At 45.5% G+C, this 22,847-nt stretch overlaps 2 protein-coding genes across 4 annotated transcripts in view; both read left to right on the top strand.

Annotated features, from left to right (window-relative positions):
- Positions 1-3,892, top strand: part of LOC149347528 (uncharacterized) — a 55,399-nt gene extending 51,507 nt beyond the window's left edge. For all 3 annotated transcript variants that reach the window (XM_089587177.1, XM_089587176.1, XM_089587178.1), the window contains exons 15-16: positions 1,077-1,147; positions 2,422-3,892. In XM_089587177.1, the coding sequence (XP_089443303.1) occupies positions 1,077-1,147; positions 2,422-2,691 (341 nt within the window). In that variant the 3' untranslated portion in view covers positions 2,692-3,892. The remainder of the gene's footprint in view (positions 1-1,076; positions 1,148-2,421) is intronic.
- Positions 3,893-9,116: 5,224 nt separating this feature from the next.
- Positions 9,117-19,849, top strand: LOC149347527 (soluble calcium-activated nucleotidase 1). Its single transcript, XM_089587175.1, has 3 exons — positions 9,117-10,366; positions 15,591-15,794; positions 17,896-19,849. Exons 1-3 carry the CDS (start codon positions 9,676-9,678, stop codon positions 18,279-18,281), a joined length of 1,281 nt encoding a protein of 426 aa, XP_089443301.1. The 5' UTR covers positions 9,117-9,675; the 3' UTR covers positions 18,282-19,849.
- Positions 19,850-22,847: the final 2,998 nt, after the last annotated feature.

Raw genomic sequence — 22,847 nt, 5'->3', positions numbered from 1 at the left:
TCATGATTTCGTGGGGTCTGCTACCACCCTGAGATCACAGCGCCATCTGTGGCAGCAACCGCTCACCACGTTTCGAGGTTTTGTGAGGTCTGCTACCACCCTGAGATCACAGCGTCATCTGTGGCAGCAACTAGAAAACAGCATATCTCGCATTGAGACTTGTAGCGCCATCTACAATAGCATTGTAGAAACAACCACCTGCCGCGTGCCAATGATGACGTCACGGTCCAATATGGTGGATAGAGGTGGAACTATGTGAGTGTGACGTCAGGGGACATAATGGTGGCATAGTTTCAGCTAACGCTCGTTACTTCAACGTCTTCCAGATGGTGGCGCCCTTTTCTTTTTTGTTTTCTTCCATGTGCATCGCGCGCTTAGCCTTATGTTCCCAAATCCTTCAAAACTTTGGCTTGTGCTCTTAGCTTGCAATCCTGGTGGTTAAACCATCCCAAACGGAACCGTAAATCGCCTTCAGTATCCATTTGCCTCCAACTATTGGCCTTCCCAAATTGCGCCATTATGTGCCTGTTGCTCTGAGACTCCTAAGCCGTGCCTGCCGTCGTGATGTCGTTATTCTGTGGGAAGTACGTTGCTATGGCCAAATGCTGTTTACTACAACCGTTTATTTATTAAACATTTTTTTCGGCTGTAAACGAAAAAAAAAAGTGCTGTCAACAATGGAAGGTGAAATGGAACAACAGTTTTAACTATACTCGAGTTTTTACAATATGCGGGTTTACTATGATGGGTTTCTAGTGTATAAGCATTCAGTTCCGATGTCTCCTGGCTGTAGTTTTGAATAATTCAAATACTTTGAAATTTCTGAGGCCAGCAAATATGTTAGTATCCAGGCTTGCCACTGTTGGCTTTGACATAACTTAATGAACAGTGAAACGCCACTGGACGTCCGCAGGACATCCCAAACGTCCGCAGGACGTTCGAGGGAGTTTCAGTGCTCATTGGGAATTGCTAGTTCATACATTTTTTTTTTCTTTCTGCCTGTAAGCAGCGAGGCTTGCAGGTGATTTTGTTTTGTGTATATTTTTCCCATTCCCATTTTTCTTTCTTTCTCACAGACATTTTGCAGGTGGTACTGGATGCCATTGCAAAAAGATGCAAAGAGAAGATGAGTGCTCTTCTCACAGAGGTGGGTTGGTTGAATTGGATCTATGTGTAATCTATGTAGAAACTATGTGAATGTATGTGTATGTGTAGTAGAATCTATGTGAAAGAATTACGTGTACTATTGCTGTCAACTGAAACGCGCCTGAGACAATAACAATGAAATGACAAAACGAAGAGATTTTAGTTGTGGAATGTTTAATGGTAGAGCACTTAGCGAACAACTTCCTTGAGAAGCTTTGTTTTCACTTCGAGTAAAGCAGAAATTTGGGCGACTTGGTACGTGTTCGTTTTGCTAACAGCGCAAAAAGGACTGCGCGCTTGTTCAGCACTTGTTCGTCTTTACCTTCGTCTTTCATGCCATCTTTCTTGCGCTGTGAGCAAAATTATTTTCACTTAACTAGCACAAAAATTGCTGCATAAAATGTTAATGTGCTCTGCCTTTATTTCCTCTAAAATTATTATTTTTGTGTGTTGTGTTTTCTGTAAAATTATTCCTTTTGTGTATGTGTTTTTTTATTGTGTTATTCACTTGAATTGCCCTGTTTGTGCTTTTATTTGACAGTGACAGTAGATGTATGAGAAGTCAAAGATGACAGGTATAAAATGAAGGTATCAGAATTGAAGGCTCCAAACAAGAAACTGAAATTTTATGTTAATCAAATGACCAGTAACATCTTTCAAGCAACGCCGAAACTTAAAACTTGGTGGTTCGACAGAGTTGAGGTAAGGTTGGTTATTTGAGGGAAACATAGCTGGTTTTTAGGATGAAACAAATGACTCACCCTCTACTTATTCAGTTTTTGCTATTTCCGTCAAAAAGATGACTCGATTCTTGCATGAGTTCATGCGAACCCCAAATATGCCACCGAAAAAAGCAGCAGAACACAAAGCGCGGCAAATTCTCTGCTGCTTGCTGTTTGTCATGTAACCCCTATCAAAATGAATGAAACCTGTTCTCAGAACTAAGGGAGGTAACTTTCTTGTTCAAAACTTGGGCTTATGTCACATCACTTGATTGATGAGCCACTGAGTTAGCAACCACAGCCAATGTTGTCACCGTAAGCAAAACAAGAGCTTTAGCTGAAGTCTGAGCTTTTTTTATTGCGCTAGAAATTGCAATATTAAGGCCAAGAATGTATCTTGACATTCAAATTTGATTCAGGAAACTTGTACAGCATTCTCAGTGCAGTCAGTGTGGAGTTATAGCTACAGTGTCCATCAAGAACAGTTGCTAGGGGCTGATTAGAAATGGCCTTTGCAGTTCTGACTTTTCCTGCTTCTTTGGGCATCTTGCAGGAAACTGCACATCCGACGCCGTGCCTTGTAAAACGCGGCAACGGCAACTTTGAGGTGTTCGTCGATAGCTACTTCCTATTCACGGCATCTTCCCTGCTCGGAGGCATCTGTGCCCTGTTCGCATCCTTCTGGGTGTTCCACATTGAGTATCCCAGGGATGCACGGAAGATCTTGACCTTTCTCGAACATGCCTTCCTCAACTTGAACTATACGAAGCCGCAGCTGAAGACCTGGGAGCTCATCAACATGTACAGAGGTTCAAGCCCATGATGCCACAAAGTCTTGTTGGCTGCAGCACAAACAAGGAAGAAAAAAAAGACGCCTGTTTCAACTACCTGTTAAAAAGTGTTGTTGCTTTTAGATTCAACGATGTTGCCAGCAGGAAAGAGACCATTTCTTGTATATAAGCATAGTATGTTTGTTTATCACCTTGTGTTACAAGTGAGTTGTAGTAGAAGCTCATTAATTCAAACTCATTAACTTGTAAATCTGGATAATTCTAACTTCTTACTGCCGGCTCGGTCCCGGTCAGCACCGATGTAAGTCGCTAATATTGGACACTCGCCAATTCCGACACTCGCCAGTTCCGACGCTACATGTCTCGCACAACGTAATTTGAACAGGATCCTGCGAAGGGATGCCGTGACTAGGTGTGACAGGCACAGCAGGAGATGTCGCAACAGCCCCATTCAAAATCTGAATTTCGTGCTGTATAATTGCCTGCGCACCTCTGACGTGCGGGCATGGAGGAAAAAAATGAAAAAAAAAAATTTCTCCATGCATGCGTGCGGCTGTCAGCGTGACAACAAACGGGCGACCCCATCGTCCCATATCGGAACATTCCAACCACTTAGTTTGTTTCGCTTTTTTTTATCTTCGCCCCAGCCCTTCGCAGCGGAGGCCTAACCAGCCAGCATCAACCTATCAACCTAATCCAGCTGAGCACGGTATCACAGTTTCAGCGACGGCTAGCACCGGTTTTCAGTGCCATTTCCGTGGCTTGTGTCCGAATTGTTTCATTATTCCAGTGCACAGGAACTGCACATTTATCACTTGCCATTCGCTGTTCATGCGGTGAAGTCTCCTAATACACGATGGTGCCCCTTATGATGAGGGTGTGACGCAGTAGCTGTGGAGCTCCACTGCTTCGCACCTTGTAGGATGCGGGAGACCCTTAGGATTATTTAGTAGTTCTGCCTTGGTTCTCCCGATAGTATGCACGCAGTAAAGCATTGATATAAACGCTAAAAGCAGTCATTGTCACGCTGTTCTCATCGGGCAACCATTGCCCAGTCTTTTACCAAATAAGTTTATCATGCTGCCAGCAATTCTTGACAGTTTTTCCGGGGTCACTTGATAATGCAAACCTTTTTTTTTCCTGATCTTTGATGCTCGAATTAATGAGCTTTTACTGTAATTGCATTGTTTTACTGAAATGTACAGAAAATAAATTTTGATTTTCGTTTGACTGCGCTGCTTACCACTGAGCTGCATAAGCATTCCCAGTGCGGAAAGGCCTGTGGCGGTGCCTGATGAAAGAGACTCTTGCAGTGGGAGGACGACCTTTTCACAAGGACTGCGCTGTCATGGGTTTCATTAATTTATTTCAAGGTTTTTTTTTTTCCTGCAGTGAACTCAATTCAGTTGACGGTATTTTGGAAAGTGAATATTGCCAAATCTCGGTAATTCAACCTGTAAGGGTGCCTAAAATTTATTTTCATTTAATCGGTGCATGCTTGATGCAATTTTAGGGTTAACATGCTCTTATTGAAGTGCTCTAAAGTGCTTATTTTTGCTGAAAGTTTGAACAAAATATTAGAGTTCAGCCATATAATGCAGCTTGGATCCTCTTTCCTGCACCATAATTACTATTGAAAGGTAAGTGATGCTCACACCAGGAAAAGTTTATTGCTTCTGTTCGACCTAAGAAGGGTGATGCCCTTCAAATCTCTTTGGTCCTACCAGTTGTGAAACTTCGCCATGGGGTCCACTGTTGAAAAACGGTGGCCTGATAAGGCCAGAATTTGAAGGTTGATGGATTGTCGCGAGGCCTGTGGGCACTAACATAAACTATTGAAGTTCCAAACTTCGAATTTGTTGATAAATGCGTAGGCACCTGGAACAAGAATCTGTAGAACAGGTGCAGAGAATGCATGGATATGCGATAAATTCCGAGTCTGAGAGATAAATTAAGAGCTAGGATGAAAAAAAAAACGCTATTCAGAATACTGATGGCAGCTTTTGTTGGCGATTCTCGGATATGGCGTCGTGCTGTGTTGCTGGCCCCTGGGATTGGTCACATTTTAAAGCGGGGCTTCCCAACTTGTATGATCTGAGACTTCTGAAGGACAAAAAAGTGGTAGGGGTTTACCTTAGTTAAACCGAGTAGACGTGCGAAAGCAGGGGCTCATTCTTAAAGGGTCCCTGAAACGGTGTCCATGTAGGCAAAGAGAAGTCGAAGTATTGATAGACATTGAACGATCCATCATCCTACCGCAAAAATTTTTGATCTACCTTGTGCGGAACCAGAGATAATGGATATTAAAAATGACCACCAGCCTTTTCCCTCTCAACTCGTACACCGGAGCGAACCATAAAAAAATAAAGATTACAGGCCGGGACCATGCCCCGCCCACAGATACGTCATCGACGAGATCGGTTTGTTTACTTCCGGTTGACGCGCTCTTTCGCTCGATCGCTCGCTCGCTCGCTCGCTTTCCCGCTGTCTGCTATGTTCACCTGTGTCTCGCAACCGTCGCTGCGGCTTCTCTCGTACTATAGACCCCGAGCAGAAGGAACGACTTTTGCGGATGAGTGCCGAAATGGGATTTCAGCCTTAAGGCGGGGACACATGTGCGAAAAGTGTGTGCGATTCGCTGCGGCGCGCCGTTGTGAACGACGTCGTAACAACCGATCGCAGCCCGTCGCCTGCGTCCAACCTGCTGGATGTCTACGACAAGCCGCGCGCGGAAAACGCAACGGCGGGAAGCGGGAGCCAATACGAGTGCGGAGAGCGGCAGCGTCATGATGCCGTACAGCGCGCTGCTCAGGGCGCTCGGGGCCGAGCCACGCCGGACCGGCCTGCCAGCCTTGATGCCGGCCACCGGCGACTGAAAAACGCGCTAGTATTGTTTGTTCTCGTCCATAGCAAGCCCTTGGATAGATGCATGTCAAAAATTCATAATTTCTGACGATCGTTGGCCAATACCGAGTTGCTGGTAAAAGTGATGACTGCGATACAAGCAAATTTCATCCAACAGCCGATTTGGTGCTGCTGCTACTTGGTGCAGTTCGCCTACCGTCTGCTAGCTCCGTTGCTGAAGGCATCGTGGAAATCGAACATATCTTTTATTATGGGACGAGTTCGCAGTAAAGCGATGTGAATAGTAGGCCTTTTATTATAGCGCAGGCAACTTCCGAAGCGCCGTCAGCTGCGGTTTCAATGCGAAACCAGATAGGCCTATAGCGACGACTAGGGCAGCCTGGGACCAGCGCGCAGTTCGTCGCGCGGCGTTGCCGCAGGCGGTGTCGTTGCCGAAAGATCCACTTTTGCACAGACATATTTTCGTTGCTCGAATCTAGGAAGCATCCTCGCTGGTATCATGGCTGTTTTGCATTTTCTTGTGCGAACGTGATGTACGCCGAGCATGCCGGCCGGCCGGCCAGCCTGGATCCCGTCTGCCGGCGACATAAAAACGAGCTAAAGTGTGTTCTTGACGTAAATAATAAACCCTGGGATAAGAAATGTGAAAAATGTGTCATTTTTGAGGATCGCTGACCAATACTGAGCTGCTGGTAAAGGTAACGACTGTGATACGAGCAAATTTCTTGCCACAACCGTCTCGCAGCTGCCGCTGGCCCGACGTGGTGTCCGGCTCGCCTGGCGCCCGCTCGCTTCGCTGCAGAAAGAGTCGCGGAAAGTGACCATACTATTATTTTATTGTGAGATGATGCTTTTTACTGCAAAGCGATGTGTAGAGTAAGCCTTGTATTATAGCTCAGGCGACTTCCGAAGCGCCGGCCGCTGCAGCTTCGATGCCAAAGAGGCAATAGGCCTAGCGACGACCACGGCAGCCAGGCAGCAGCAGAGCTCGTCGCCCTGAGCGCCCGCGAGCGGTGCCGTTGCCGAAAGCTCGCAACATAAGCAGGCGTGCTTTGTCGCTGCTCGAGAAGTATTTCTGATAACAAGGCGATCTTTCCTTGTGATATTTGTACACCATCCCAAGCAGCGCTCAGGCATTGCTGCACGGCGGCGAAGTGCGACACCGGTTGTGAGCGGAGCTTGGGTAGGGCGGCGCAGCGATGCTCACCGCTCCGTGTCTCCCTGCTTGTAGTGGGGCGGCAGTTCGCAAGCGACGATCGGTGCAGCGCGTCGGCCAAGCTTTTAAGGACACGCCGTTCAGAAATCGAGCGCTGAACCCTGACGACGACGACGGCTCGCTCACTTCCATCTTTCGGCAGACAGTGCCGAAGGGCAACATCTTGCCGAACCCTGGCTTTGCAACCAACGACACAGCACGGCCGGTCCATTTTGATTGCGCATGCGACGGAGGTCGCGACAGAAATCAGTAGTGCGGTGACTCCAAATCGCACCTCGATTCTCGATTCGGTTCGACGGCGGCGCCGGCGGAGTGACACAAGCGGCACGAGCAGACGAAAACATTGTAAACCGGAAGTGCAGTACTAATTTCTGACACCAAACACACAATAACTGCGTAAACATGCATATAAACGACAACTCTGCTTGCTGAAATGCGAAATGTTTCCGAAAAGAGTAAGAGTGTGAAGTATCTAGAGCTTCTAGTTTGTTAAATGCGTGATTTCACGTTGGCACCGCGAACCAATCATAGCCCAGCACTTGTGACGTAAAGAGTACAAACTGACGTAATGAGTACGGATTCGGGCGGAAGTTCACCGCCGCTGGTCGCCGCGAGGCTCGGGAGAGGTAGTTTTTGAAAATGTATTGTAAATTATCTACTCGCCTTTGATGTATTGTACGCGGCATGAACGTTCAGTGGCCTACGCTCTACATAATGCAAGTATTTGTTTGCCAACCTCAGACACCCCTTTCAGGGACCCTTTAAATTGGAGGAGACACTCATAAGCTCCGCCTGAAGGATATCTATGATGCAATAGGTTTAGTGGGTTAATGGCCATATATGCAGAACTGGTCATTCTCTACTTAATGTTCATAGATGGCAAGTCCTCGTACCACTATCAATGCAGTGGCGCATCGCCTAAATGCTGCGCCACTGCGCTGGCAGGTGGACGTGTCTATCACAGCCACTGGCAGGGATTACGCGACCCATGTTGCTGTTCCTGAGCAACCTCTCGCGACCAATCATTAATTTAACTGCCACCTGCCAGGGCAGGTTGTGATGATACCACCAGGTTACGTGACCTAGGTGGCGTGACGCCCTCCTCCCAATGGGCATGCATACAGCTGGCGTGACGCTCCTCTGAGCTAACCTGAGTAACTCGGGTAAGCTCTGGTTAGTTTGCAGCACAAGGCAATCGTGGTTGTACATCTGGAATAGTGTTTTCGCACTGAAAGCTGGGCGAGAGCCAACACAGCGCTGTGTTGTCTTGCCTCCATCTTAGTCAGTTAATCGTCTTATGTGCTGTTACAGTATATATATGGCAAATGATGAGAGAGCTCTGCTTCAGATATGTACAGCAGTGGACGGGAAATCTCATAGGAGCGCATATCGGTGCGCACCATTCCTTTTCGCGAGCATGCATGTAGCTGCTAGTCACAAAAAGGAAAGCTGGTGGATCTTCATTGGCATTCATCTTGCGCAGGCGCCATTCGACCGCCACTCTGTGCAATGCCTGCTTCGACCTTATGTTGGTGGACCCGCTCATGAGTCCACTCACTCGGGCTCACTTAGGCTCGCATTCCAAATGGGCTGTGAGCCTGAATTAGTTTCGAGTTCGAGGTTGACTAAACTCTTGGCACTCTTGACTGCTGAGGTATGACTTCGACTCTCAGATGACGTACGGTGACGGGGCAAAGGGCAGCGAGCACACCTTTGGCGATAAAGGGCGCGCTCATCGGTGACATCTAGTCGGTGGTGGCAAGCAGCTCATGAGCAGCTTATGAGCACTGCGGCAGTCGCGATTGGTCGTGATCCATTGCGTGAGCTCAATGCAGTCACATAACTGCATGGTTGCAATAGTTGTTGGTGTGTGGCCATGCGGTCGATAGAGGCAGTTTCTCTGACCGAAGTTCGAAAGCCAGTTTGAAATAACGTTGACATCCGTAGCAGCGTCAGCTGTTGGAGGCAGGACCCCGCGGTTTCGCGTCGTCCGCGATCACGTAATGACCATTGCACGAGAGTGCCAGAAGCTACGATGAAACACCTTTACCGCGTACCACTCGTTCCTGCCTTTCAAACAGAACATTTGTTGGACAAGACCGATGAGTGAATTAGGAATTAAAGGCTAATACCAGGGTTAATACGGTATGGTAGAAATAATGACTTCAAAAAACGCGCGCTACGCGGAAAAGGGGAGAGAGAGGACACTGGCAGTAAAAAAGGTAAAAACCAGCAGGTAAAAACTGCGGTAGTAAAAAAAAAAAATAGCCTAGTTCACTTTAGTAAAAACCCACCGAAAATTCGAGATTGTTTCCGTGTACGTGGTGCCATCTAGGGAGAGTAACGAAAAGCTTCACACACTAGATTTCTTCGCCATCCTTTGGTCGCACTCCGAAACAAACTGCGGGCTCGGACCGGAGCTCATTTTTTTCTTCCGCACGTTCTCCTTTCTTGCGATCTTTGAGTTATTAGATTTCAGGCTTCGAGACCGTCGCTCACAGCCTGCTAACGTGAATCGACAGTACACGTCATGTGATCGTGCTCGGCCGTGAACGGCGCTCCTAAGGTGGGTCCGTTGTAAACCAACGCGCAACCCAGGTGTGGCGATGTGCCGTGTCGTGGTCGTGATCGAGGCAGCAGCGTCGGATTCCGGATCGACAGAACACACGTCTCGGCAACGGTGACGCAGTGACCACACGCTAAGCTACTAAAAGAAGGAGCTGCAGCTTTCCCGGAATCGTCGCTCACTCTTTGCCACGTAAGTTACGGGGGCCCGCAGCTGTTTGACGTTGGCGACAGGCCTCCCATTCAATCTCCGGCATCGGCAGCATCAGCAGTAGGAGAGCATGGGTTTTCGTGAACCAACGTCGATGCTGCCTTTTCGTCCGCGGACTTCTTGACGTGGGCGGTCCGCTTAGATGGCCTTGTTACTACGATGGAGCTTCGAGTGCCTCTCATAGATAGCCGTGGGACGTCATCTGTTGCCGCGGCCACCGCCAACCCTTCGATAATGAAGATGCAAGATTGGGTGATGAGCTCGGGCCGACTGCCCACGGCCTACCGCATAGGCAACTCGACGTTGCGCTGTCAGGTCAACTTCGTCGTGGCCGTTGCTCTCATGGGTATCGCTTGCCTGCTGCTTATGTATGCGCTCTTACCCTGGGGCAAGTACCACCACCTTGTCGAGGACCACATCGACGGACCTGGTCACGAGCACGGTCACCAACACATTCTGCAGGAGTACCTGCCGTACAACGCCACTTACCCGCTCACCAAGCCGATCGTGTACGGGCGCAAAGTGCGGTACAAGTTTGCCTGCATCACGGACCTGGACACGGAGTCTAGGTTGAAAGGCGCCGAGAACACATGGGTGAGCTACCTGAAGGTCGGTTACCTCGTGGTCGACCGGACCATGAGCGAGGTTAGCATCGAGTGGGAGGAAGGCATGACGATGCTCAAGGGGCAGTTCGCCATGGGCGGCCGCGGTATGGAGCTCTCCGAGCTCGTGGTGTTCAACGGCAAGCTCTACACCATGGACGACAGGACGGGGGTGGTGTACGAGATCAGGGACAACAAGGTGATCCCGTGGGTGATGCTGACCGACGGCAACGGAGAGGCCACGAAAGGTGTGTGTTCGCGCGTGTGTGTGGGTGTGTGCACGTCCGCTTGCGTTTCTAGGTATTTGAGCACATGTCCTTGCAGCAGAGGTAATTCGATTCTCGGCCTCAAATCTGTGTATGTTTACAGCCTTGTTGAAAAAGACAGGATCACTATACATACTGTTTTTCATTCAATTTTTCAATTGTCTTCAAAAATCTGCTTATAACATAGGTAATTCAAGGAGTGTTCAAAGAGTGGCTGAGGATACGGAACAGTGGAAAACAACTGCACCAGTAAACTGCATCAATAAGGAAGAGAGGAGATATTGACCGGACGAGAGCAGGCTCTTGAGAGTCCAGCTTTAAAGGACCGCTGACATCTAAGTTTAGTTGCACATTTTCTTCTTTCAAGTGATGCTTTAAATGTTAGAATACATGGTTTAGCACATGGTATTCACCTATGACTACTGAATAATTTATAGTAGAATTTCTTCTTTTGTGCTGTTTAGGTTTCAGTTTCATCGACTGAAAGATGGCTGTTATGTTAGTTGGCGTTTAGGTCATGTGAGGCACTAAAAAACAAATATAATTGCTGATATGTAGTTTTAATTCACTACAACACTTAAGCCAGCCTGCTCCAAGACCTGGAATCACAGAAAACGATGTATCAGCAATTATATAGCTGTTTTTTTTTTCATGACTCACATGACGTAAGCATCAACTATATCACAGCCATCGTTTGGCTGATGAAACCAGAACTAAAACAGCATCTAAAAGAAATTCAATTATAAATTATTTAGCAGCCTTAGATAAGTACCATGGGGTGTTCTGTGTATACTAACGTCTTAACGCATCATCTGAAAGAAGGAAACACGCAACCAAGAATTTGGTGTTTATACTTCTTTAACCCCTTCACCGTTTTGTTATATCAACGAATTTCTTAACAAAGCTGCTTATTTTTTTTATTCCTGATTTCGAATATTATTGCAATAAAAAGCATGAATTCGATCTTTAAAAAATATCTGAAGCAAACACGAAGTCAAATTAGCATATTTAAGTTTATTATTTCTGACATTACGGAAAACCAACTTCCTGCTGGTAATGAGCGATAAATACATTCAAGCAAGTCGTCAGGCAAGCTTATAGTGAATTCAATCTTACCGGGAACTGCAAGAAAAGGAAACCGAGGGGGTCATGTAGGGATGTTACTGACGTTGACCTTCATGCACTGACTCGCGCTCGCAAAGTTCGCTTCTGAGGTGTCCACTTCTTCATAGGAAGAACTGATAAGCACAACGTCAGCACTGTCGTCCTTGCTCCCTGAAACAATGTATACTTCGGCGTCTCAGTCACCATCGCCTGAAGAAGATTACGACGAAGAAGAGCGTCTTTTCCGAGAAGACGGGCCAGCAAAACACGTGTCGCCTCCGCCGGATGCCATTTTTAAAACTCAGGTGTCCATACGTAAAAAAAACGTTTATGCGGTAGAATAAAACGAAATTAACAAGTCAGTGCTGCCATCTGTCGAGCAAAATGTCATCTAAGCCACACACGAGCACTGCTCGTCCGAAACGAAGCAGAGAAGAACGTATTCAGAGAGGACGAGCTACAGTCGTCCAAAACGGTTTGGGGACGGCTTGGCATGGACGAGCACAGCTCGTCGAGAACGGTTAAGGGGTTAACTCCACCCGTCGACTGCTGCTCTCTGTTTCATCTACTTGTGCAGTTTTGTGTCTTCTACCAGTAGACCATTCAGTGCTTAACTACAAATCTGGGAATGTTTGCAGCCATTATAAGGGACAAACACACTGCACAATGCTCTGTCATTCGCCTTTCATAGGCAAGGTGTTAAAAACTAGGCAGAGGTGCACACTTGCAAGAATATGAGCTCTTTCCATGTCCCTTTGTTCTGTCATGCTTCAGTGTAGTGAAACTTGCAGGCATTAGTCATGCAGCCGGCATCCTAACACAATGACACCTTCCCTGCCACCGCGGCTTGAAATTTTTTTTTTCTTAACTCCATTGTCTCGTTTCTTGAAATAAAACTTGGTTGTGTGACACGACCTTAGTTGGTCGCTAATTTAAAATCACGTAGGCCTGTCTGCACCCGTACAATTGCAAAAAAGTGTCATCCAGCCTTCTGTCATATTGTGAGGCAAGCATAGAATTGACAACTTGCAAAATTCTCTAAGTCACATGTCATTGTGTTCTTCATCCGCATGAACCCGGGTTGGTTGCCGCCTGTTTTTGAGATCGCACCTAGAGGGCATTTGTTGAGAGGGTACACAGTACCTTCCCTTCACCGGTACCTGTCTCTAGCTTATCTCCAACAGATAAAAAAGAAAAGTAAATTAGAACCTGCCCTTGCTACAGGAGTTTGAGAGAGATTGCAACGGAGGGTGACTTGTTTCGTGTGCAGAGCAGGAGGTGAAAATGCAGTCTGTGAAGGGAGGCTTTTTTGTTGGAAGAAATCAGTGTGGGAAAGCCAACTTGCAGAACTTTGGAAGCTGTCTGTAATTAGATAGTTGTATCATTTTAGGAACAGATAGTGTGTGCAGTTATATTTGCCCACTGCAATCTAAGTATTTTTGTCTGCAATTCAGTGCATGTCATTTTTTAGATGTGTCAGCAAAAGAGCAAAAATGAGTTGTAGTTATGCTTTGCGTGAACACAGCTTGTTTGCCCAGCCAAAAGGTCACTGAAGTGAAAATTTGTGAATCGACAGCCCAGATATTTAAAAACTGGCAACTTGCAGTCACTGCGACTAAAATCTTCGCAGTTGGAGACGCACTTAACCTTGTTTAAGGTTTGAATGGGTAGCTGTTGTCACACTGTTACATTTGCCTCGCATACTGAAGAGTTCAGAAAGGTAGTGAATAGTACTGAGAAACTGCCTGAAATAGCAGCAGTGTTCTTTCTTTGAACCTTTGAGTGATTTAGTATGTTTAAGGCTGTCCATTTAGTGTTTTTCTACCCTATCTGTTCCCCTGAAAGGTATTTAATGTTTATTTATTTATTTATTTACAATACCCCTAAGGGTCCTCGTGCGAGGGTACTACATAGGGGGGGGGGGGGGGGCGATACAAGCATAAAAATATGGCACAGACGTAATAATGAATTAAAACTAGTAATGTACACAAATAACACAACAGACAACGCAGAATAAAATACTTAGTAAATGCACATAATACAACAAAAATACCAAATCTGTTAGTCTATGGTTTGCTTTAACGAATGCTGAAACGATTGTAGGTTAACCTCAGTAGCTATGTGTGATGGCAAGTTATTCCAATCTATTGTAGTGTGAGGAATGAATGATTTCGAGTAGAGCAATGAACGGCATGTGATGCGTTTTATTTTGTTATCGTGGTCGCGGCGAGGAAAGACTGCAGGGTGTGGCAAAAAGAAGTCGTCGTGGAGGGTGGGATGGTGATAGTTATCTGAATACATGAACTTCACTCCATCAAGGAGCTACTGCTAGTTTTAGTCCTATCATGAGATAACTTTAAGGTTATTGCAGCTTCTTTAGGACAAGTGATACGCCAGACTCACCATGAGCATTTAAAATTAAGGCTTTCAACAACTTCATTCGCATCTAACACATTAAGGTTTCACATACTTTTTTTCAAGGAGCAATGCGCACAACTCTTTTCATGTAAGTGATTCTGGGTGCGTTCCCGGAAGATAGCTGCATACATAGAACAGTGCTTGTGCCTTAAAGACGCGTGCATGAGTGTACAGTGGTTTTACAGCCTTCGTAGGAGGGCATACAGCCATAGCAACAGCCTTGCTCACAAAAATTCACAGAGACTTGAACATTTCATCTGTGTTGGACATGCTCATCCATTTTGATGTTATTGTGTAATAAGTCGTGGAAATTCACTAGCTTGATTTGCTGCTCGCAAAATCTCTTGTCACAATCTCAGCAGCTGTTGCTGCTTAAAAAGTAACAAAATTTCAGCATTTTTGCTGGAGGTTGAGCTAGCCGCCTTTAATTGATGTGGCAATCTGTTTTGACATTGCTGCATAATAAACCATAGAAGTTCACTCATTAATGCATATTCTTGCAATGGGAGCTCATTTCGCCGCTAATGAAATTCTCTGGCTCAATAACTGCGGCTGTTGCTGCTCGAAAAGCTTCCGAAAGGGCTTGGGGAATAATGCTTCACAGAAGCACGTATTAATTAAGTAAAGCTTTTATTGGGCTATTTAATTGCTGACTATGAAACTTATTTGTTAAGTTATGCATTCCTTCTTGTACGCTTACTGTAATGTGCTCACTCTGGCTAGCATCACATCCTTTGACATTTTAGCTGAGATTAGGAAAAGGTGCATTTGGACAAGTCACCCAATATGCAGAACCAATGTGAGGTAGGTGACAGCGAGGAAGGAAGACTGCGTGAGTAGGCGCAAGGATAAGATAAAGTCCAGATGGCGAGGTTTGAGTGCCATCGTCTTTGGAATAAGTGGATAAGATAAAGTCCAGATGTGGAATAAGTGATGTTTGAGTGGCAGGAAATTAAGTGAGGCCCTATCCTTTTGGGGAAATGCTGTGGCCATCAGTGGTGCCTGTACTGGTGGTGATCGTAACGCTAATCTTGCCTGACAGATGAGTGCAATTAATCTGTTTGCTTAATTGTACTGCTAATGGCTTTACAGTGGCAAAAAGTGGCTTAAAAGGAAGCAGTTTTGAGCAGCCAGTTCATCAGAGAAGCAGCATAATAGAAATTTCAGGAAGTTACTGTGTTTATTTTTTCCTTCCTTCCTGTTTAATGAATTATGCGATGTTCACATCATCATATCGAGGGAAATCGCTCTGAGGAACGCTGTAATACAGGGCCCTCTGTTCATTTTCACAATGTGTGTTCTCTAATGTGTATCGAGGTCGTTGCACAAACGTACAGTCTTTGTCAAAAGTTTAGAGCCCATGGGGTTTGCTTCTATGCCTTGTAGTGGGACCCCTGAAGCATTCGTGGCAGCCCTACCCATTGGAGGAGGCAGCACCAGAAATCATCTTACCTTCAGGAAATTTGTAGCGCTGGATATACATTACGAACCACACAGTGTGGCTCAGAAGCAGACCCCCCTGGGCTCCAAACTTTTGACAAAGGCTGTACTTTTGTGTTGGACCTCCGTCTAAATGTGGCCCCAGCTGACAGCATCTGAGTTCCTGCTCAGAAGCATAATGCTACAACCACACTCTTGTCTTTTCCCGGGCAACTGAATTCGTGGAAACATCATTATTGTGCAGGCTTCAAGAGTGAGTGGGCGACGGTGCGCGAAGGCGTCCTCTATGTGGGCGGCTTGGGCAAGGAGTGGACAAATAGTAAGGGTCATGTGATCAACCATGACCCTCAGTGGATCAAAGTGGTGACCCCTGGAGGCCGCGTTGAGCACCGCGACTGGCGGGACAACTACCGCAAGCTCTGTGAATGGGCCAAGTATGGACCTCCAGGTGGGGCCTCTGTCCTTGCTCTCTTTTCTGTTGCGTTTGCTTTTGGGGCCTGAATATTCTGTTCGTGCTTGCTGCCGTATATGTTCATAACAGAGCTCTGTGCTTAGAAGAAGGCAGTATAAAAAGAAAAGATGCAGCAAAGAAGACAGTGTATACCTATTCTTATATCCAGCTATTTTGTTTATTATAAAAACTTACGAATACTGAGGATACTTAGAGTATGTGTAGAGTAACAAAGATGCCAGGTGATCATCAGTTCAGGCCTGGGCTTTCTTTCTAGTGCTCACATGCATGCTTTTCCAGTCAAAAGATTGTATCCTCAAATCAGCAAATTTGTATTTGTGTGTTTTCCTTCAGTTTTTCATGCATATGCTATGGCTGTGTGCCATAGCATATGCATAGCAGGTTGTTCGCTGGTCCGGGGGTGTGTTTGCCAATTTCTCGATATGACTGCTGACAACCCATTATTGTTTTACAGGTGCCCGGCTACTTGTAGCACTTGTAAATCTAGGCCACTAAAAGGACCCCCGTACCAGCAGGCATTTAGGCTATATAAAAATCTGAACTTAAAAACCAAAAATTGGTATCTTGAGTATCTTGCTCTTTGGTATCTTGGTATCTTGCTCCTTGTTTCACAGCAAACTGATGTAGTAATAAAAAGGTAATAACCAAAAAATCGCGAAAGTTTATGCCCTCTTCTACTGTAACGAAGAGTGCATGATTGCTCCCGTTAACCAAGCGTGAAGGGCTCAAACTGCTAGAAGCATGCTGCAGTAAATTAAGTCTCGGTGTCCCAAAACTTGTTTTCCCGTTCTCCAGAAGCACAGTCTTGTCCCATGAAAAACATCTCTCAGCATGGCATAAGATTAGTGGTGCTTAGATCATGAGTTGTTGCCACCACTATATCCTGTCCACGTAGCTCAAGCCTGGTCTTCAAAACAGCCACGAGGGCTCCGTTTTCCCGCCAGCTACTTCCTGTTCTCCCGACATCTGTTTGCTGGTTTCTCTGTATCACTGAGCGGGCATAGTCCGCTTGCTGACGTGCAAGGCTGCCTCTGCCGGCTTTGCTACCTGCATGTCATGCTGCTGTCATTTTCTGTCGAATCTGCTTCTCTGTGGGCGCGTTTCGCTGCGCGAATTGCTGATGCCACACTTCTCTGTCGTTTTCATCGCTTTCTCTTCTACTGGAGGTGGAGGTGGGGTTTAGAGCAAAGTATTTTTTCTGTAAATTTTCACGAAAATCAGTATCGACATTTTCACCTTTTAGAACTTCACTGAGTGCTTGTACATTCTGGGCGGAGAAATCTGCCAGCCGAAATGCTGCTTTCACGGCCCAGTGGCATATATCTGCGCCCAGAACTGGCAAAAAGGCGAGGCATGTTTTGGATTTCTGTGTTTTGATATTGTGAGGCATCTGTAGGCTAATGGCTAAATTTCTGGGCTCTACTCACAAGTAGCTGAAGGACCATGGCTGCTTAGTAATGCTGGGATGCACACTCGTGCCTTATAATGTAAGCGAGTGGAATTTAACTTTGATGATTGGCGACATGGGAGAGGCCTTTGCACACCCAGCATGCACCCTTCGCTGACTGAGGTCATGTTATATTCAGTTGTATAAACTGCCTTGCTTGCAGTTCTCTTAAGATCAGCAGCTGCTGTACCTAACAGTTAGAAGTCTAATGGTTTTCCTTTCTTGTCGTCAGGATAGCTTGGCATGGCTGGACGAGAGAAGAGACTGCTGCTGGATTTGAAACGCAGTGCTTATGCACATCCACACTGACATGAATTCTAAGTAGGCCTCAGTCCCATACCTCAAAGCCAGCAGCTGTTGTCAGGTCACATTCTTTTTGGTGCGAAATGCCAAGTGTGTACACCTGGCGGGCCTTCACAAAGGCTTTCAAGGTGAATGCCTTCAGGGTAAAGGCCTTTAGGTTGAAGGTGTTTAGGTCAAAGACCTTTATGGCTATGACCTTTAGTGTAAAGGCCTTTATGGTAAATCCCTGTAGGTCAAAGGCCTTTATAGTTCAGGTCTTTCATGTAATGGCCTTCTAGTTAAGGCCTTTCGTGTAAAAGACATTCTAACTCAAGGTAAATGTTGCAGGTTACATGATCCACGAAGCTGTGGCGTGGAGTCATCGCTATGGTGAGTGGTTCTTCTTGCCGCGCCGTGCAAGCACCACAGCCTACAACGACGTCGAAGACGAGGAGAAAGGCACCAACATCATGCTGCGCACGGACCCACACTTTGCGCGTGTGCGAGTGATGGAGGTTGGACCGTTGGTGCCGACGCACGGCTTCTCGTCGTTCAAGTTTGTGCCGAGCCTGTCACGCTCGGACCGGGACAGCCTGATCCTTGCCCTCAAGTCGGAGGAGTACAAAGGAAAGACTGCAACGTATATCACTGTGATCCGCGTCGAGGACGGCAAGGTTCTCTACCCCGAGACCAAGATCGGTGACTACAAGTTTGAGGGTGTCGAGTTCATCTGATAGTGAGCAGCTTGTTCTTTTCAAATTTCTGAGTGTTCCTTGCTTTGCAGAAGCTGACAAAGATACAGTGTTTCTTTCATCCCCTGGCTTTGTTTCAAAATCTCAGCTGGCTGGCATGTTCCTGGGAGTTCCTTTCATGTGAGGTTTTTTTCTAAGCATACCACCACTGATTCCCCCCGCGAGAATGTTCCACATCTATGGGAAATCTGATGCTAGACATTGCCCGGTAAACAGAACGGTCATCTGAAGACTGCTGATCAATGGTCTAACTAGGATTTCACACTTCAGATGGATGTTAATCCGTTAGCTTTGCCTAACCGTTAACTTTGCTTAACCGTTCGCTCTCACTGCGAGGGGATATTTGTTCTCCGCTCATTTGTCCATGATTGATTTTATTATTTCCATTGCCGGCACTTTTCATTCATACTTTAGGAAAGCACATCTTTCTTGGTTTTGCATGTACGTGCCCACAAGTATGTTTCCACAGTTCTTGTTCTTGCTCCTTTCGGCTGAAAAAATGACAGTTTGTTTTGACAGGTGTTGCATGTGCTTAATGGAATGCAAACTAGCTTGCTCTCCTGGAAATGTAATCTTGCCACTAGGTGATTTTGACTGCTCCTGAGAGCTAGTTGATGAAGCTCTTTGATTCAACTCCTGAATTCTGTGGCAGCTTAATGCTTCCTTGTCTGACACCGTATTTCGTGGGAGAATTAGCTTTCACAGTGTTGTAGGCTTTTATATTTTTGCTTTCAGAGTGGAAAGCTACGAAAACTGCCATCGATGAGTAGAGTGACGGTGAAGCCAGTCTGCGCTTATTCGGGAGAAGACAAATTCCTTTCTGGTTTTGCTCAGACTGGCAAAATTTATCTAGTCATTGTTTTCTTAATATGTTATACTGTTCTTAATGTTCAGCCCCTTTCAATTTGCAAGAGCTTTTCTTTATCGTTAGCTAAGCAGCTGTAGATGTTCCTAAGGTGGGAACTTGCGTCAGTATTGCAACTCAGATCTGTTATCGAAAGTAAGAAAGAAAGCTTGTGATTTTGGTGCCATTTCGAAAAAAGGCAAGCCCAGGGGGTGTCTAGATTGCCTTTTGATGTGCTATTGGTGACCACTGATGTATGTGCTGATCAGAAATTCTCAGAAGAATTGCTCTTTCAGGCAACTGAAAGGACTCATTCGATGAAATTTCCCCGGAACATTTATAAAACTGACGTGCCACTTGTTTCAATTGGAATTCTTTCAAACCCCTCCCTGCGCGTGCTTTTTTGAAGTTAGCAGATTTATTGTGGAATTTCATGCACTCTTTGTACAGACTTTTTAGTGAAAGTTGTTTCTTGCTGACAAGAGCTCTGCAGTGACGGGTGTTGAAACATGGACAACTGTGTGCCTTTGACTGTGTGGTGGTGCAAGGACTATCATCGTCACAAGAACGAAGCATAATGCGCTTGCAGCATGTGCCCTTGGAACACAAAGATGGAGAGAGATCTGCAAAAACTCGCAAAATATCTGTGGTATGTGTCTGTGTGTGTGTGGACTTTGCTTAGAAAAAAATTGATTGGAAGATGCTCGCAGTTTTCCAATTCCTGGCTGTCTACTTGAAGAAGAGGGGACGTGAGTGTTGTGTTGCGTCTGTTCTTGCAACATAAATATGTGCAGGGTGTCTAGAAATCGAGACCACTTTAGTCGGCTTGTAAATTTGAATAGGCAAACTGAGCTGCCAAGCTCATTGGTTGGTACGTGCGTGTGGCGTCAGAGGAGGGGTGTTCTTGCAGTGGCAAATGATGGGAAAGAGATAGAGGGAAGGCGCCTTACGTCTTCACCAGGTGGAATTGTCTTATGAGGGCCCCCTGCAACATTAATGGTGCTCCACCTAAGTTTGGGACGCACAGAAGTGCTGCTGCAAGTTCAAGTGACTGCAGTCTATTGTTTCACAGAGAAGTAGATAGGGCTACCTCTGGCTACTGTCAGAATCTGTGGGGTTACTCCTGCACAAACACTGAGGTTGCAACATTACCCACTACATATTGCCCTTTCCTGCATTACCAAACCCGCTACCACTTCTTAGTACTTAGGCTAATTTGGTGCTTTCACACCAAGGTGATATAAGCCACTTAGTCTGGGTATGGTGTTTCTGCTCCAATTCGACCACTGGAATGCAGGAGTGCTTGTGGCAGCTATTTGCCCATTGCAAATCAGCCATGTGTCTTGACTGAACCCAAAGCATTTCCAACCTTGCAGACCAGAATTCGCTTCCCTGGTGGTCATCATAGACGGTTTTGTGTGAAGGTCATAGCAATAACCACCTTCTGCACTTTGTTTGTGTTTCCTATGGATGACTTAGGAAGCCATATGGACAATACATAAGGCAGGCATAGTTTATGAAGGGCCTTTTATTGCAGGGAATTGAAGTAATTTTTTTTTTTCTAACAGCTTGAAAGCTTTGCCTAGCCGTTGCCCCTAAGGGTTGCTTTTTCATTTCAAATCTTGCTTTGCAGTTTGAGCCAAGGCTGGTATAATGCTGTCACGTATACAAGTATGCATAATTCAGTTCTGCCTGTGCCGCTGTTCATAAATCCAATGGTCTGTTGGACCATTCTGAGGTCTTCATGCTGGGACATCCTGAAGAGTCTTGGTAGTATGGTTCTAGTCACCACCTTGCAACAGAAGCTTTGGCACTCGCATTTTGTTGTAGATTTGTGAAGCTTTCTGTACCCAAGAGTTCCTTGTTTTGCTTGCACTGTTTTTTATAGCGTTGAAAGTAAGGCCTAAATGAGACGCAATGCAAGCAGCCTAGTTTGTCCCTTTCTGTGAATGCTGGCAGGTATTACAATATGCTTTGATGTACAGAGAATTCCGTTTTTATGTGCGGGAATTTAAAAAATTCCTATGAGCAAACTACTGGCCTAATCGAGAGCAAACTTCGCTCACAGGGTAGCATATTATGGTCTACGTTATTTGAGATGTAATTAAACGTCGGTACTTGCCTGCATTTCCTGAAATTAAGAAGAAACTGCTGTCAACTGCGAGAAAAGCTGTCGCAGACGAGGGCTATACGCGAGCCGAGCAGCTGGTTTGACGCGTTTGCCTCGCCTTCCGGCAGATGGCGTGCCCTGTTCAACCAGCTGTTCGGCTCGCGTATAGCTCTCGTCTGCGACAGCTTTTCTCGCAGTTGACAGCAGTTTCTTCTTAATTTCAGGAAATGCAGGCAAGTACCGACGTCTAATTACATCTCAAATAACGTAGACCATAATATGCTACCCCGTGAGCGAAGTTTGCTCTCGATTAGGCCAGTAGTTTGCTCACAGGAATTTTTTAAATTCCCGCACATAAAAACGGAATTCTCTGTAGAAGTGCTGGGTTGTTTTGTTGGATGGCTTAAGTTATGTTGCATATCTTGGTTTCACCATAAACTTATTATTTCATTTTTAATACTGCACAAAAAAAAAAAAACATTTACAGGTCAGGTTTGCTCTCATTGGTTGATATCAGGGCTTTTTGTGTTCTGTTCTGACATCATTGTCTCTGGCATTTTAAAACTCATTTTTAGATCATTAACACAACAGACCTAATCCTGTGTTTGGCGCTTACTGGGATTAGTTGCTTATGCGCTATTAAACCCTAAAACTCAGATCAAAATCAGAATTTTAAACCAGCTTGGCATGACGTTTGCCTGGACACTCCACGACCACATAAATATGCTGGTTGGTGAAAAATGATATTGACCTCTGTAAACCTTGAATATCTTGCTGCTACATACGTGTTTACATCTCTCAAAAATAGCTGAATTCAACCATTAGATCAGTCTTTTTGGCAATCCTCACATATCGAGTAGCAGTGGCATGTTCATGTCTTAACTGTCTTGGTTATTTTCTTTGGTTATATCAGAGTCTTTCAATAATATTGAAAGACTCTAGTTATACCAGGGAGTCCATATTCCAGTTGTTTTGTTATTTCTATCAGGCGGTGTGAAATTATTGCTTTTTTTTCATTGAGGTGAACATCTTTGTGGGAGTACTCAAGCATCATTCATGCATACCTTTTGTAGGCTTCCAATGTCGTGCATTTTTTTATGCCATTTATGCGATAGTTGGCTTTTGTTATTCGCCTTGCTACAGTGGGATCTTCAAAATTTGTTCTCAGATATCTGCGCATAATCTAGCTGGGGGTTCTCATTACTTTTAGTGCTAGGAAATGCATGCCTATTATGCATGCGAAAAAGAACATGCAGTATCATGGCCCCTCAAAAAAAACCTTAATTCAGTCTGCCATAAGCAGTTATAACATGGTGAGTCCAAAAATTAAGTGGGTAAAGGAAAGATTTAGATGTTCTGGGAACCAAAAAAGCACCCCACGGAACAGAGTAGTTCCATGAAACCCAGCTGGCAACCCCTGATACTAGCACATTGTTCTTTAGATTGAACAGTGCGTTATATTCACCAAACATTTCAACTCCTGCACAGCTACTTTGCAGCTCATGTAGTTTCAGTTATCAAAGTCTCGATCCAACATGAATAAACTTTTTTGTGCTTTACAAGTGCTTTGCATATGCGTCTATTGCACTTGCTG

The sequence above is a fragment of the Amblyomma mixtum genome, chromosome 4 (genome assembly GCF_055824585.1).
Source record: "Amblyomma mixtum isolate Tamu chromosome 4, ASM5582458v1, whole genome shotgun sequence".
In the NCBI taxonomy this organism is placed as follows: Eukaryota; Metazoa; Arthropoda; class Arachnida; order Ixodida; family Ixodidae; genus Amblyomma; species Amblyomma mixtum.
The sequence above is the reverse complement of the archived record's forward strand: the minus strand, read 5'-3'. Positions and strand labels throughout refer to the sequence as shown.

Coding starts and splice junctions, on each gene's coding strand:
- LOC149347527 (XM_089587175.1), top strand. CDS start 9,676: ATGGAGCTTCGAGTGCCTCTCATAGATAGCCGTGGGACGTCATCTGTT. Junction 10,367..15,590: donor CAACGGAGAGGCCACGAAAG/GTGTGTGTTCGC, acceptor ATTATTGTGCAG/GCTTCAAGAGTGAGTGGGCG. Junction 15,795..17,895: donor GGCCAAGTATGGACCTCCAG/GTGGGGCCTCTG, acceptor TAAATGTTGCAG/GTTACATGATCCACGAAGCT.